At 48.8% G+C, this 13,785-nt stretch overlaps 1 protein-coding gene across 2 annotated transcripts in view; it reads right to left on the bottom strand.

Moving 5' to 3' along the window:
- LOC143964469 (START domain-containing protein 10-like) overlaps positions 1–13,785 on the bottom strand; it is a 204,790-nt gene that overhangs the window by 49,914 nt on the left and 141,091 nt on the right. For both annotated transcript variants that reach the window (XM_077474244.1, XM_077474245.1), the window contains exon 2: positions 12,114–12,261. In XM_077474244.1, coding sequence (XP_077330370.1) covers positions 12,114–12,261 — 148 coding nt within the window. The remainder of the gene's footprint in view (positions 1–12,113; positions 12,262–13,785) is intronic.

Here is a 13,785-nt window from a genome sequence, read left to right on the forward strand (position 1 = left end):
CGCTGCCCTATACTGCAGCAGTCCTTCATTGGTATAGGGACTGACGTACAGTCTGCTAATCACTAACACACAACCTGCTTGGTCCACAAAAGTTTTTATAAGGACTGGTAACTTGGTATAGGGTGCTACGGTACATAGGCCTGAGTGCAGTACAGTCTGCTGTTCTGTAAGGACCGCTATCGGTCCACAATACATAGGGTTGCCGTGCACTACTGCTGACCGCTGCCCTATACTGCAGCAGTCCTTCATTGGTATAGGGACTGACGTACAGTCTGCTAATCACTAACACACAACCTGCTTGGTCCACAAAAGTTTTTATAAGGACTGGTAACTTGGTATAGGGTGCTACGGTACATAGGCCTGAGTGCAGTACAGTCTGCTGTTCTGTAAGGACCGCTATCGGTCCACAATACATAGGGTTGCCGTGCACTACTGCTGACCGCTGCCCTATACTGCAGCAGTCCTTCATTGGTATAGGGACTGACGTACAGTCTGCTAATCACTAACACACAACCTGCTTGGTCCACAAAAGTTTTTATAAGGACTGGTAACTTGGTATAGGGTGCTACGGTACATAGGCCTGAGTGCAGTACAGTCTGCTGTTCTGTAAGGACCGCTATCGGTCCACAATACATAGGGTTGCCGTGCACTACTGCTGACCGCTGCCCTATACTGCAGCAGTCCTTCATTGGTATAGGGACTGACGTACAGTCTGCTAATCACTAACACACAACCTGCTTGGTCCACAAAAGTTTTTATAAGGACTGGTAACTTGGTATAGGGTGCTACGGTACATAGGCCTGAGTGCAGTACAGTCTGCTGTTCTGTAAGGACCGCTATCGGTCCACAATACATAGGGTTGACGTGCACTACTGCTGACCGCTGCCCTATACTGCAGCAGTCCTTCAGCGGTATAGGGACTAAGAGTTTTGTCACAGGGTGATTTAAAAAATGACAGGCAGAGGAAGAGGCAGGCCCTTCCGCAGGGGTGGTAGGGGTAGGGCAGGAGCAACAGCCTTGAGCCAAAGTGGGAAGTTGCAGAAGGTGCGTTCAATTACTTTAAAGGACGCACCAGACTTGGTTGAGTGGCTCACTCAGCCTTATTCTTCTGCACCCTCCTCATCCTCTCGATCTGCACCCTCTTCTTCACTCTCTGCTATGTGCACCCCCAAAGACACTACCACCAACAACACGACCACCACCACCACCACCACATACCTTCCGCTTGAGTCACTGGAATTATTTTCCGATCCATATCAAGAGGACATTTCTGATGCGCAGCCACTCTTGGTATTGGATCAGGAAGAGGAGGTAGCAACAAGCGCTACTCAGCAGTCTGACGCCAGTACCCAGATCAGCCCAAGGAGGAGGTTGGTCCCCGGTGTTGCTGCCTACTCTACTTATAGCGGTGGGGAAGGTGACGTTGATGATGACGTGTCTAGTGATGTCACGTGGGTGCCCACAAGAGAGGAAGAGGAGGGGAGTTCAGAGGGAGATATGGACCAGCAGATAGGGAGGAGAAGCAGCAATGACTTACATTGCACAGCAGGGACAAAGCAGACTGCAAATGTATCAGGAGCGAGTCATCGACCATGTACGGTCACATCTGGCGCTCCCAGGACACCGGCACATGGCTCCGCAGTGTGGGCTTTTTTTAACGTGTCCGCTGCTGACAATAGCGTTGCCATCTGCAATCTTTGCAGTCAACGCGTTAGTCGCGGTAAGCCCAATACTCACCTAGGGACGACCGCCTTAAGAAGGCACATGAGCAGCCATCACCGAGCCCAGTGGGAGCAACGGAACACACAAAGCCACACTGCAGGCTCTCACCGTCCAGCCTCGTCTTCTACTTCTCCTTCTCCTCTCTCCTCACAATTGTCCTCCACTCCACCTTCCATCACGCCAAGCTCACATTTTTCTGCAAAAAGGCAGGCTTCCGTGGGCCTAATGTTTGAGCGTAAAAAAATGATGACGCCGGATAACCCTCTTGCCCAACGGTTGGCGGCTGGCTTGTCAGAACTCATAGCCCGCCAACTACTGCCATATAAACTGGTGGACTCGGAGGCCTTTCGCAAATTTGTGGCCATTGGAACACCACAATGGAAGGTCCCAGGAAGGAAGTATTTCTCAGAGAAGGGCATCCCAGAGCTATATGGCCATGTTCAGCGGCAAGTGAATGTATCTCTGGCACACAGTGTCGGTGCCAAGATACATCTGACCACAGACACGTGGTCTAGCAAACACGGGCAGGGAAGGTATATCAGTTTTACTGCCCACTGGGTGAACCTTCTGACGGCCGTCAAGCATGTAACCCGTGGCACCCGTGTAGATTTGGTTTTACCGCCACGGATTGCATGCAGGCCTGACTCTTCTTCTCCTCCTCCTACTCCATCCTCCTCCCTCTCCTCCTCAGCTGCCTCCTCCTTTTCCGCTGCTAGCGTCTCTTCCACTGCACCGCCCAAGCTCCCCAGAACCTATTCCACATGCCAGGTGAGACGTTGCCATGCCGTGCTGCGTCTGTTGTGCCTGGAAGCAAAGAGCCACACTGGCCCGGCACTCCTTTCAGCTTTGCGTTCACAGGCAGATGAGTGGCTAACACCGCTCAATTTGACAGTTGGTAAAGTGGTGTGTGACAACGGTGCCAATCTGCTTAGCGCATTGAAACAGGGCAAAATCACGCACGTGCCGTGCATGGCACACGTCTTAAACTTGGTCGTGCAGCGATTCCTTGTCAAATACCCTGGGGTCCAGGACATCTTGCGGCAGGCAAGGAAAATCTCGGCCCATTTCAGAAGATCTTACACGGCCATGGCTCGCCTTGCTGACATTCAGCGGCGACACCATCTGCCGGTCAGACGTCTTATTTGCGATTGCCCGACGCGATGGAACTCAACCTTCTATATGCTTGATAGGCTGCTCCAGCAGAAACGTGCAGTTAACGTCTACCTGTATGAACTCTGCGAAAGAAACGGTTCTGGGGAGCTGGGTTTTTTTTCACCGCGCCAGTGGCTGCTCATGCGCGACACATGCAGACTTCTGCGGCCATTTGAGGAGATCACCAAACTGGTCAGTCGCAGCCATGGCGCCATCAGTGACATGGTACCTTATGCCTTCTTTCTGGAGCGTGCATTGCGTCGTGTCATTGATCAGGCTGTGGAGGAGCAGGAGCGGGAAGATGAGGAAGTCGCAATGCTGGATGAATTCCCAGGGGGGGCTACTCTATCTGAGACAAGTCAACAACAGGAGTCTGATGAGGAGTCAGAGGAGGATGGTGCCGGGGCGGATGAGCAGGAGCAAGAAGAGCATGCTTTAAACCTTTCTGGGATCCCTGTTGTGCGAGGATGGGGAGAGGAGAATGAAGAGGACGACATTATCCTGGATGATGAGCAGGAGCCAGGCCACCACACCGCTTCCACTTTAGTGCAAATGGGGGCCTTCATGCTCCAGTGTTTTAATAGGGACCCCCGTATAAAAAGCATGAGGGTCAAGGACCAGTACTGGGTGGCAACGTACTTAGACCCCCGGTACAAACACAAAATGGCGGAAATGTTACCGCCGTCGCAGAGGGCTGTCAGAATGCAGCACTTCCAGGCCTTGCTTCGAGAAATGCTGCATTCTGCTTTTGCGTGCGCTGGCAGAGTAGCAATTCCCACTCCCAGAGAAGGATTTGCGGGTACCAATCCAACAGCGCCTGCAAGAAGAGGCCGGTTTGAAGATGTGTTGGTGACTTCGGATATGAGGTCATTCTTTCAGCCGACCCATCGACAGGTGTCATCCGGATCCAGCATCAGGGAACGCCTAGACCGTCAGGTGTCCGACTACATTGGGTTAACGGCCGATGTGGACGCTCTGAGGAGTGATGAACCCCTAGACTACTGGGTGGGCAGGCTTGACCTCTGGCCAGAGCTTGCCCAATTTGCAATCGAACTGTTGGCTTGCCCCTCATCCAGTGTCCTGTCCGAAAGGACGTTCAGCGCAGCAGGGGGGATTGTGACCGATAAGCGTACTCGCCTAGCTCACCACAGTGTTAACTACCTCACATTTCTAAAAATGAATGAGGCATGGATCTCGGAGGAATTCAACACATGTGATCAGTAGACCATGTATATGTCTATAAACAATTTTTGGAATCAAGCACACAGACCTTCTTAATTCATTTGGCTCACTTCCCTGACCCAAAAAAGCACACCGTACTATATGCCCCTACCCTCCTCTTTGAAGAGGTTGAGCGGTGTCATATTTCTACTGGGGCTGCTTATTATGAGGGGTTCCCACCATCCCTGTGCTGTGCTGACTTCCTCCTGGGTGTTCTTATTATGAGGGGCTCCCACCATCCCTGTGCTGTGCTGACTTCCTCCTGGGGGTTCTTATTATGAGGGGATCACACCATCCCTGTGCTGTGCTGACTTCCTCCTGGGGGTTCTTATTATGAGGGGATCACACCATCCCTGTGCTGTGCTGACTTCCTCCTGGGGGTTCTTATTATGAGGGGATCACACCATCCCTGTGCTGTGCTGACTTCCTCCTGGGGCTGCTTACGGTGCTGCTGTCAGCGCTGTATGTCACGGAGCTGCTGTCAGCGCTGTATGTCACGGAGCTGCTGTCAGCGCTGTATGTCACGGAGCTGCTGTCAGCGCTGTATGTCACGGAGCTGCTGTCAGCGCTGTATGTCACGGAGCTGCTGTCAGCGCTGTATGTCACGGAGCTGCTGTCAGCGCTGTATGTCACGGAGCTGCTGTCAGCGCTGTATGTCACGGAGCTGCTGTCAGCGCTGTATGTCACGGTGCTGCTGTCAGCGCTGTATGTCACGGAGCTGCTGTCAGCGCTGTATGTCACGGAGCTGCTGTCAGCGCTGTATGTCACGGAGCTGCTGTCAGCGCTGTATGTCACGGAGCTGCTGTCAGCGCTGTATGTCACGGAGCTGCTGTCAGCGCTGTATGTCACGGAGCTGCTGTCAGCGCTGTATGTCACGGAGCTGCTGTCAGCGCTGTATGTCACGGAGCTGCTGTCAGCGCTGTATGTCACGGAGCTGCTGTCAGCGCTGTATGTCACGGTGCTGCTGTCAGCGCTGTATGTCACGGAGCTGCTGTCAGCGCTGTATGTCACGGTGCTGCTGTCAGCGCTGTATGTCACGGAGCTGCTGTCAGCGCTGTATGTCACGGAGCTGCTGTCAGTGCTGTATGTCACGGAGCTGCTGTCAGCGCTGTATGTCACGGAGCTGCTGTCAGCGCTGTATGTCACGGAGCTGCTGTCAGCGCTGTATGTCACGGAGCTGCTGTCAGCGCTGTATGTCACGGAGCTGCTGTCAGCGCTGTATGTCACGGAGCTGCTGTCAGCGCTGTATGTCACGGAGCTGCTGTCAGCGCTGTATGTCACGGAGCTGCTGTCAGCGCTGTATGTCACGGAGCTGCTGTCAGCGCTGTATGTCACGGTGCTGCTGTCAGCGCTGTATGTCACGGAGCTGCTGTCAGCGCTGTATGTCACGGAGCTGCTGTCAGCGCTGTATGTCACGGAGCTGCTGTCAGCGCTGTATGTCACGGAGCTGCTGTCAGCGCTGTATGTCACGGAGCTGCTGTCAGCGCTGTATGTCACGGTGCTGATGTCAGTGCTCTGTATTACGGTGCTGCTGTCAGTGCTCTGTATCTCCTGCACCCTCTTGTTTGCCTACCCTGGTCCCTGACCTTCCCTCTCCTCCATTGCCTTCATTAGCTCCATAGTCCTGAATTGTCAGAACAATTTCCCAAATAAAAAAAAAATGCTTGTAGTTATCGATCCCAAATTCACCTCATACATGTATTATGCTATTGTCCAGGTGGTGGGACTACGTGCTACCCCCTAATAATTACCCCGTGGCCGCAAATTCGACCTAAAGGTTTGCGAAATTCGCCTCCCATTGAAGTCAATGGAGCCCGCGGCGAACGGTCGTTTTCGCGAACGTTTGTGCCCGTTCGCGTTTCGCGTTCGCGAAACGTCCCGTCGGAAGTTCGTCCATCACTAGTACTGGGACCCTGCAGAAGCACATCCCATCTGTGAGGAAGCTGTCAACTGGCTGTTTGACTGGCATTTGCAGAATGGTGGAAAACTAAGCTCTTTTTGGCCACAATGGAGGCGTAATTAGGATCAGGACTTTCTTTTTGTATTTTCCTCAATACTAATGGAATTATCTGGAATGGGGGAAAGGCATAACCCAGGTGAAAATTCCAAGGGTTCCAAGGGTGTGCCAATGCATCTATTCCTTGAGAATGGCTATCTCTGTAAAGGGAAAATAAATGAGGGAGCTGCGCATTTTCCTCTGACGCAAACAGGTCCACTTGTGGATGGTCCCAGGTTCTGGTGATCAATGCAAAAGCTTCTGGATTCAAGCTCCACTCTGCCTCCTGAATTTGTCGCCTGCTCAAAAACGCTGCTACTTCATTTAGTGTGCCCTTGAGATGGACTGCCCACAAGGACAGCAAATGATTTACGCCCATTCCAGAATCTGTTGACAGCAACTGAAGAATTTTGCCTCTCATGCCTTCCTGCTTGTTCAGGTAGGCTATGGTAGTGGTGTTGTCTGATAGAATCTAGATATGGAACCCCTGGAGGATCAGAGAGAAGGCATCCAATGCTAAGGTTCCTGCCTTTAGTTCCCTCCAATTCGAGGACATCCCTGTCTCGCTCCAGGACCATTCTCCCTGTGCCAAGTTCTGATCCAGGTTGGCCCCCCGATCCCCACACACTTGCATCTGTCATCGCAATTTTTCCCATCGAGAATGACCAAAGTAGGCCTCTTGACAAGACTGACTTATTCCTCCACCACCATAGTGACAGTTTGACCCCGGTGGGGATCTTTAACCTTGCGTCTAGAATTTCCGTTCTGTGGTTCCATACTTTTAGAAGGAAAAAGTCTGAAGTGGCCTCAAATTTAGCCTTGCCGATTGGAAGGCTGACACAGTCTAGGTTAAAGTTCCTAGGGCTGACATAACCCTTCTAACATTTCCGAATGGCTGACATTCTGGACTTTGGTTCTCTTCTCTTCTGGAAGAGCTTATCTGATACCCCAGAAATTGTACTTGCTGAGCCGGATTGAAGTTTGATTTTTGAAGATTTACGATTCAACCCAAGGCATCCAAGTGACTGCGGGCCTTGCCCAGGTCTTCAATTTCTCCTTGGAAGGGGCAAAAAAAGAAGAGGTCATCCAAATACGGGATGACTGCAATCCCTTGAAGGCGGAGAGGGGCGAGGGCTTCTGCCATAACCTTTGTAAAGGCTTGCGGGCCAGATGAAAGGCCAAAAGGGAAGGGCCTTGAATTGCAGATGCAGCACCTCCTTCCCCATACTGATCGCCATCCTCAGAATTTGAGACTGAGGGGCTATAGGGATATGTAGGTAAACATCTCTCAGATGGATTAATGCCATGAAACATTCCCTGGTCAACAGATTTCTGACCATGAAGATCGAGTCCATAAAACCTTTTGTATAGGACTGACCTGTTTAACGGCTTTAAAGTAAGGGATCAAAACGAAAGCTTCTGATTAAAAAAAATATCCAGAAATATAAACCCTGATAATGTTCCTCCAGAGGTACCCGAGTCACAACCCATTGTTGCATTAGATTCTTTAACAGGTTCTTCATAGCTAGGGACTTTGTAACAAAACTACTAAGGAATGCAACAAAGTATCTTTCTGGGGGAAGATCCGAAAACTATCTTGTATGCTTGAGACAGCATGCTCAGACTATACTGGTTTTCTGTCATGGTTGCCCAATAAGGGAAGACATTTTGAAGCCTTCCTCCCACTTGCAATCTCTGCGCTGACCAACTTTGTCTCTTGGGGTTACCTTGTTCCTGAGCTCTTTGAGGTCAAAAAAGCCGTTTAACTGGTTGCTTCTTTTTCTTGACAGGGAATGACTTTTATTGGTTGTCCTGTCAAGAACTGAATCTAAAAATCAGCACACTATAAAGTTTATTTTTGGAAGCCGCATCTTCAACCACGGGCAGGTCTTCAACCAAAGCGCCCTTCTAACAGAGTTCGCTACAGCTGCAGACTTTGCCGTCATCCTTATAGATTCTGCTGATGCATCCTAAATATAAGCTACATCTGCTGACAAGGTCACCCAATACTCCATATTCCTATAGACACAAGTAGTCGCCATTGCCGGTTTGAGATTGCCCATGATTGATTGCCAAGCTCCTTTAAGCTGTTGATCCATCTTTTTTATTCATGGGATCCTTTAATATTTCCATTTCCTCAAATGCCAGGTTAGTTGATCTTGAAACCTGAGAGAAGGCTGCATTGAGTTCTGGAACTTTATTCCACAGTGTCCCGCTGGGTCCTCATCAGATGGAAAACGCCTTTTATGGGCCCTTGGGGAAAAAAGGCTTTTTTTTGGTTCAGCCCATTCCTTCTTAATCGCCACAGATTACTGAATGTACTGGAAAAGCACAATTTTTGTGCTCACTGAGACCTGCGTACATCCTGTCATTCAAAGACAGTTCTTTCCTTTCTTCTTCCAAGCCCAAAGTAGCATAAATTGCTTTCAACAGGCCATCCACTTGCTCTAAAGAAAGCTTGTATTTAGACCAGCGAGTCTCAACCAGGCTTCCGTAGAACCCTAGGGTTTCTCCAGAGGTGGCTAGGGGTTATTTGAGCTGTGGCCGATTTACCTCCTGTTTGATGGTGCCTACATATTTCTGAGTCAATGCCACTTGGAGGAGCCAGTGGTATGACACCAATGATCTTTATAGCTCTCTGTAAGTGGGCCATTCTTGCCACCACTGTAAAAAAGGGCATTCTTCTCACTGACCACCAAAGTAAGGGGCATTGTTTCCACTGACCCCCCAATGAAATCCAGATGGAGCCATTAGGGGTTCCCCGAGACCCTGAAAATTATTTTAAGGGTTCCCCTGGGGTAAAAAGGTTGAGAAAGGCCGATTTAGAGATGGTACACCTTTCACCCCTTCCTTCCTCCTCTTCATCTGACGTCTTTAGAATTAGAGGGGGAATATTCCTCTTGGGTATGAAGACTTACTTCAGCCTCCACTGCTAGGACTAACAGTGAGCCCTGAGAGGAATGCGAGGTAGATGGCTGACTTAAGTATGGATTTGCAAGTGAAGAGCAAAAACGATTGAATGGTAGCATCCAGTTTCTTTTTAACTGATGCAATCAAATATCTTCATGCAGAAGAAGCTTCCTCTTTACCTAGAGAGTCAATGCAAAATTTGACATAGTGTCCTCTTCCAGCCTTCAGGTAATTTTACTCTGGCCTGCCGTGACAAGGAAAAAAGGGGACACAAAACAAAACCGAGGGGGGGGGGGTAAACAAACCCACTGATTAGAAAGAGAGACACCCCAAAGTAAAATAGGGCAGTAAACACGTCTGCCCCTTACCTGCCTGTGCCACTGCTTCAGTCACCAAATCCATCCCGGTGGCGCTGCTGCTGCTCTGGCTTGTGGCTAAAACACCAATTCCAGGGCCAATTGGCTCTGGACTGGAACCAGAATATAGGCACCAGTCCTGCTCCTTCCTCCTCCCCCTGCGCTTTCCAGTGGAAATTACGCCAGGCGCCTGCTCCTTGGATGCCGTCCCCTTTCTGGATACCTCACTTCTGGGACTGCAATCGTCTGAATACCCAACCCAAGATGGTGGCGGCGTTCAGAGGCGGGCAGAACAAAAAAAAAAAAAAAAAGAAGAAGAAATAAAGTCCGCCACCACCTAGGAGTGGCGTATTCTGGAGGCTCTCCCCAAGCACCGAAGAGGGAGAAGGAGCCCATCCAGCAACTCTGTGGCATGGGAGGAACTTGCTCTCTGAGGTAAGAAAAACAGTGGAGCAGGGAGCCTGGACTTTCAGGACAGCACCTTAAGAGCTCCTAACTCCCCACTAGGTGTTCCCTGCCAGAGGAAACAAAAAACTGGCAACCTGTGGGAAGGAGCCTCCTTTTGAAGTTCGGTGAAAGTGTGTTTCCTGTTGACAAGTGGGAGGAGCCATTCTCAGGCGCTGTCCTGAAAGAAATTTATGGGGGGAAAAAAAAACATTTAATACTGACAGAGGTGCTTTTATTCATTCATTAAAAGTAAAACCTTTATCCCTAAAGGGGGGGGGGGGGAAACTTGCTGTAACTGCTTAGCCGGAGTTGGGCTTTAAAGTAATATTAAAGTAGTTTATTTTTTTGGGTTTTCTAAATAAACACATTATACTTTCCTGCTCTGTGCAGAGCAGCCCCGATCCTCCTCTTCTCAGGTTCCTTGCCAGTGCTCCTGGCCGCTCCCCGAGTTTCCCCACAGAAAGCAGCTGCACTGTATTTCCCTATGCAGATAGAGCCATGGCTTGCCCCCACACCCTCTACCCCCTCTTTGGCTCACTGACTGACAGCAGCAGGAGCCAATGATGCCTACTGTTGCCTCAGCCAATGAGCAGGTTGAGTCTTTGACAGTCAAGGCTCTCGTGCAATAACGCTGGAATCGAGATGGGGCTGCTGCTGCTCACAGCATAGAATGCATTAAGGTAAAAAACCTTATGACTTTAGAACCAATTTGTTAGTCAAGTCCTAGTCGAACACTACCCTCTCCCCAGATTGATGCTGTCCAAAGAAGTCTGTTACACTTTCTGGAAGTGCAGATAAACCAAAAAACTGGAAATGTATTACTGGCTGAATTATCAGGTGAAAATAAAAAAGGGGAAAGCCTAAAGAAAACAAATGCAGCCCCCTCATCTAAGGACATCCAAGCTGCAAAATATTTAATTCAAATTCTGGGGTTTAATACTGCTTTAACCAGTAGTATGCCTAGTTATATTTGGTGATGGATGCATCAGCCTGGTTTAGTTTATCTTTTTTTGCTCTGCAGGCGATTCTAATCTTGAGTTGACTGCGTCTGCTGTTGAGGCTTCAGTAATCTGAGTTTGAAGAACCAATAACCGAGTTGTGAATATATATCCTCCCTAGCAAATCATTGAGGGTTTGGGTCAGTAGCATGAGCTGATGAAAGATGATAAATGTTTGGATAAAACTTCCAGGGGGTTCTTTTCTTACTCAGGGCTCTGCTCAGAAGGAGCAGTTTTAAACGTTCCCTGCTCCTGTTGAGACTGTGTAGAGTCTAGCTGTCAGCTACTGCTGTTAAAACTATGCACTTTTGTCCTGCTGCACTTTGAAAAAGTGAATTCTGCAAGTCTCTCGCTCTTCCCCTCAACGCACATCAACAGTCTCCTCATGCATCACTAATTTACGGACCGAAATATCAGTCTGGATGTCACACTACTTCCTTAAAAACTCAATCTATCCAAAACCGAGCTCATAAAATTTCCTCCCTCATATGCCCCTTCCTCCGACTTCTCCATCAAGATCACTGAACCAACCATCAACCCCCCCCCCCCCCCCCCCCCGTGCCAGGGTGCTAGGTGTAATCCTGGACTCTGAACTCTTCTTTCGGCCCCACATCCAATCACTGTCCAAAGCTTGCTGCCTCAATCTCTGCAACATCTCCAAATGCTGCTGCCAGACTCATCAACCTTACCAACCTCTCAGTGTCTACTACCCCTCTCTGCCAATCACCCAACGAATCAAATTCACCCAATGAATCAAATTCAAAATAGTAACAATAGTTTACAAAGCCATCTACAACTCAGCCCCCAGCTACATCACTAACCTTGTCTCAAACGACCAAACTGTTTTCTTCATTACTCCCAAGACTTCTACGCTCTAGCTCCCTCATCATTTCCTCCAATGCTCGCCTCCAGGACTTTTCCTGAGCCTTTCCCATCCTATGAAACTCCCTACCCCATCTATGCGGCTGTCTCCTACTCTGTCCAATTTTAGGCGATCCCTGAAAACGCTTCATTTCAGAGAAGCCTATCCTGCCTCCACCTAAAAACTATTTCCTCTGTCATCAGCTCATCCCCCACAGTTATTACCTTTTGTATCACTTGATCCTCCCTTTTAGATTGATAGGCTCTAACAAGCAGGGTCTTCGCATTCCTCTTGTGTTAAAATTGTATTGTAACTGTGCTGTCTGCCCTCATGTTGTAAAGCACTGCACAAACTGTTGGTGCTATATAAACTCTGTATAATAATAATATTCATCCACAATACACATAAGGCATTTATTTAGCCCTGCTCGGGTACATGGAGTGTCTTACATGAGTAGTATCCAACATCTGCATTGACTGTAAGCCGCCCAATGTCAAAGGTGTCTATCATGTTCGTGTCCCATTTCCTACGGTAGCTGGTGTCATGCAGGACATCATAGAGAACCTCAGCAGAGACATCCTTGCAAACAATACGCATCTGAGAAACATAACAGACAAAAAGAAAAGCAGACGTCAAGCAATGTAAATTGCAAACTCAATTCAAAATGTTAATAGTCAAGCATCCCAGAGTAACCCAATAATTAATCTGCATCAAAGACTCCAAGCACTGTATTGAAGCAAGAAAGCAAGGATGACAGACATATACAAAGAAAAAGGGGAAGAAAAAGGTTTTTATAAATGGCGGGACCATGGCGTTACGAAAGGGACAGTGATGTGGTTTGCATTTGGCCCGGGGTCCGCCATTTCGCGATACCTGCTCTAGACGAAGCAGACAACCTGCAATCACTCATTCTGTCTCACTTAGCCAATATTTAGCCAAGTATCTGCTGCACAGGGAATTTATTGGTTTCAGATGGCTGACTTGGATGTAGATGGATTGAAATTTGGCAAGTTCAGCAGAAACTGGCCAAATTTTCATCCATGTGTGGCCATCCCTTTTCAAACAGAAGACAATCATTAGATCGACTTCTGTTGAATAGGAATGTTGGAAAACTTGTCTATCATTGGCTTCAGCTGCTGATCAGTGCATTTTGATAGTGGGAGTACAGCTGTCGGAATGTCCCAGCAAGGGGGACTGAATGAGAAAAAAAAAAAAAAAAAAAAAACACACAGGTGGATGGAGGAAATACTAGCAGAAGATACCCAAGCTCAACTGCACAATTAAAAAATACTTGCTGAGATTCGATGCTCAGGCTGAGGGATCTCCACTCCCCTGTTCGAACATCCAAAGCAGAAAATTAACAGCAACTCGATAACTCCTTGGTATTGGCCTTTATTTGGATAGGATTAATGCTGACATGTTTCAGCTATTTCAGCCTTACTCATAGCATGCTGTAGGGCTGTAATAGCCAAAGCATGTCAGCACTGATCTGGTGTATATATGATGTAGCCAAAGGATAATACCAAGGAGTTATCGAGTTGCTGGCTAAATTTCTTAGGTGAATGAAGGAGTGCGTTGGCGGAACAAAAAACACAAAAAACAAACATTCATCTACTGCAGGGGTGCCCAACCTTTTGAAGAGCGAGGACCACATATAAGCGACTTCGTAACCAGTTGTGGGCCACAATGAGCAGAGTGGGCAGATAACAGCTTTGCATCCACTCTGCCTATGCAAAGTGGACACAGACACAGCCCACTCTTCTCTAGGGGCCCTCTGATCTGATAAAATGGAAGGGTACGGATCCACTTATTTTTTTAGCAGATCCGATTGGAGATGTGTGTATAAATGGGCACAGGTCCGTTTACATCTGCCGCTCCAGAGAGGTGAATGGAGGGTCTGATTGGATCAGGCACTGATGGTCTGTGGTCTACCCACACCATGGGTGCAGCACAATGCACCTGTGGCTTTCCTGCGGGTTAGCTGTACTTTGCCATAGAATTCTATTATATCCTGCAGGTGTGGTGCACTTTCTGAAAGTGCACCAAACCCACAGGTAAAACCAGAAGTCTATGGCTCAGTGTAGGTAAGCCGTAGGTGCTCTGCACTACACCTGCAAATCA

The sequence above is a fragment of the Lithobates pipiens genome, unplaced genomic scaffold (assembly GCF_037356315.1).
Source record: "Lithobates pipiens isolate NorthernLeopardFrog02 unplaced genomic scaffold, aLitPip1_a1.2 Scaffold_8, whole genome shotgun sequence".
NCBI classification, from domain to species: Eukaryota; Metazoa; Chordata; class Amphibia; order Anura; family Ranidae; genus Lithobates; species Lithobates pipiens.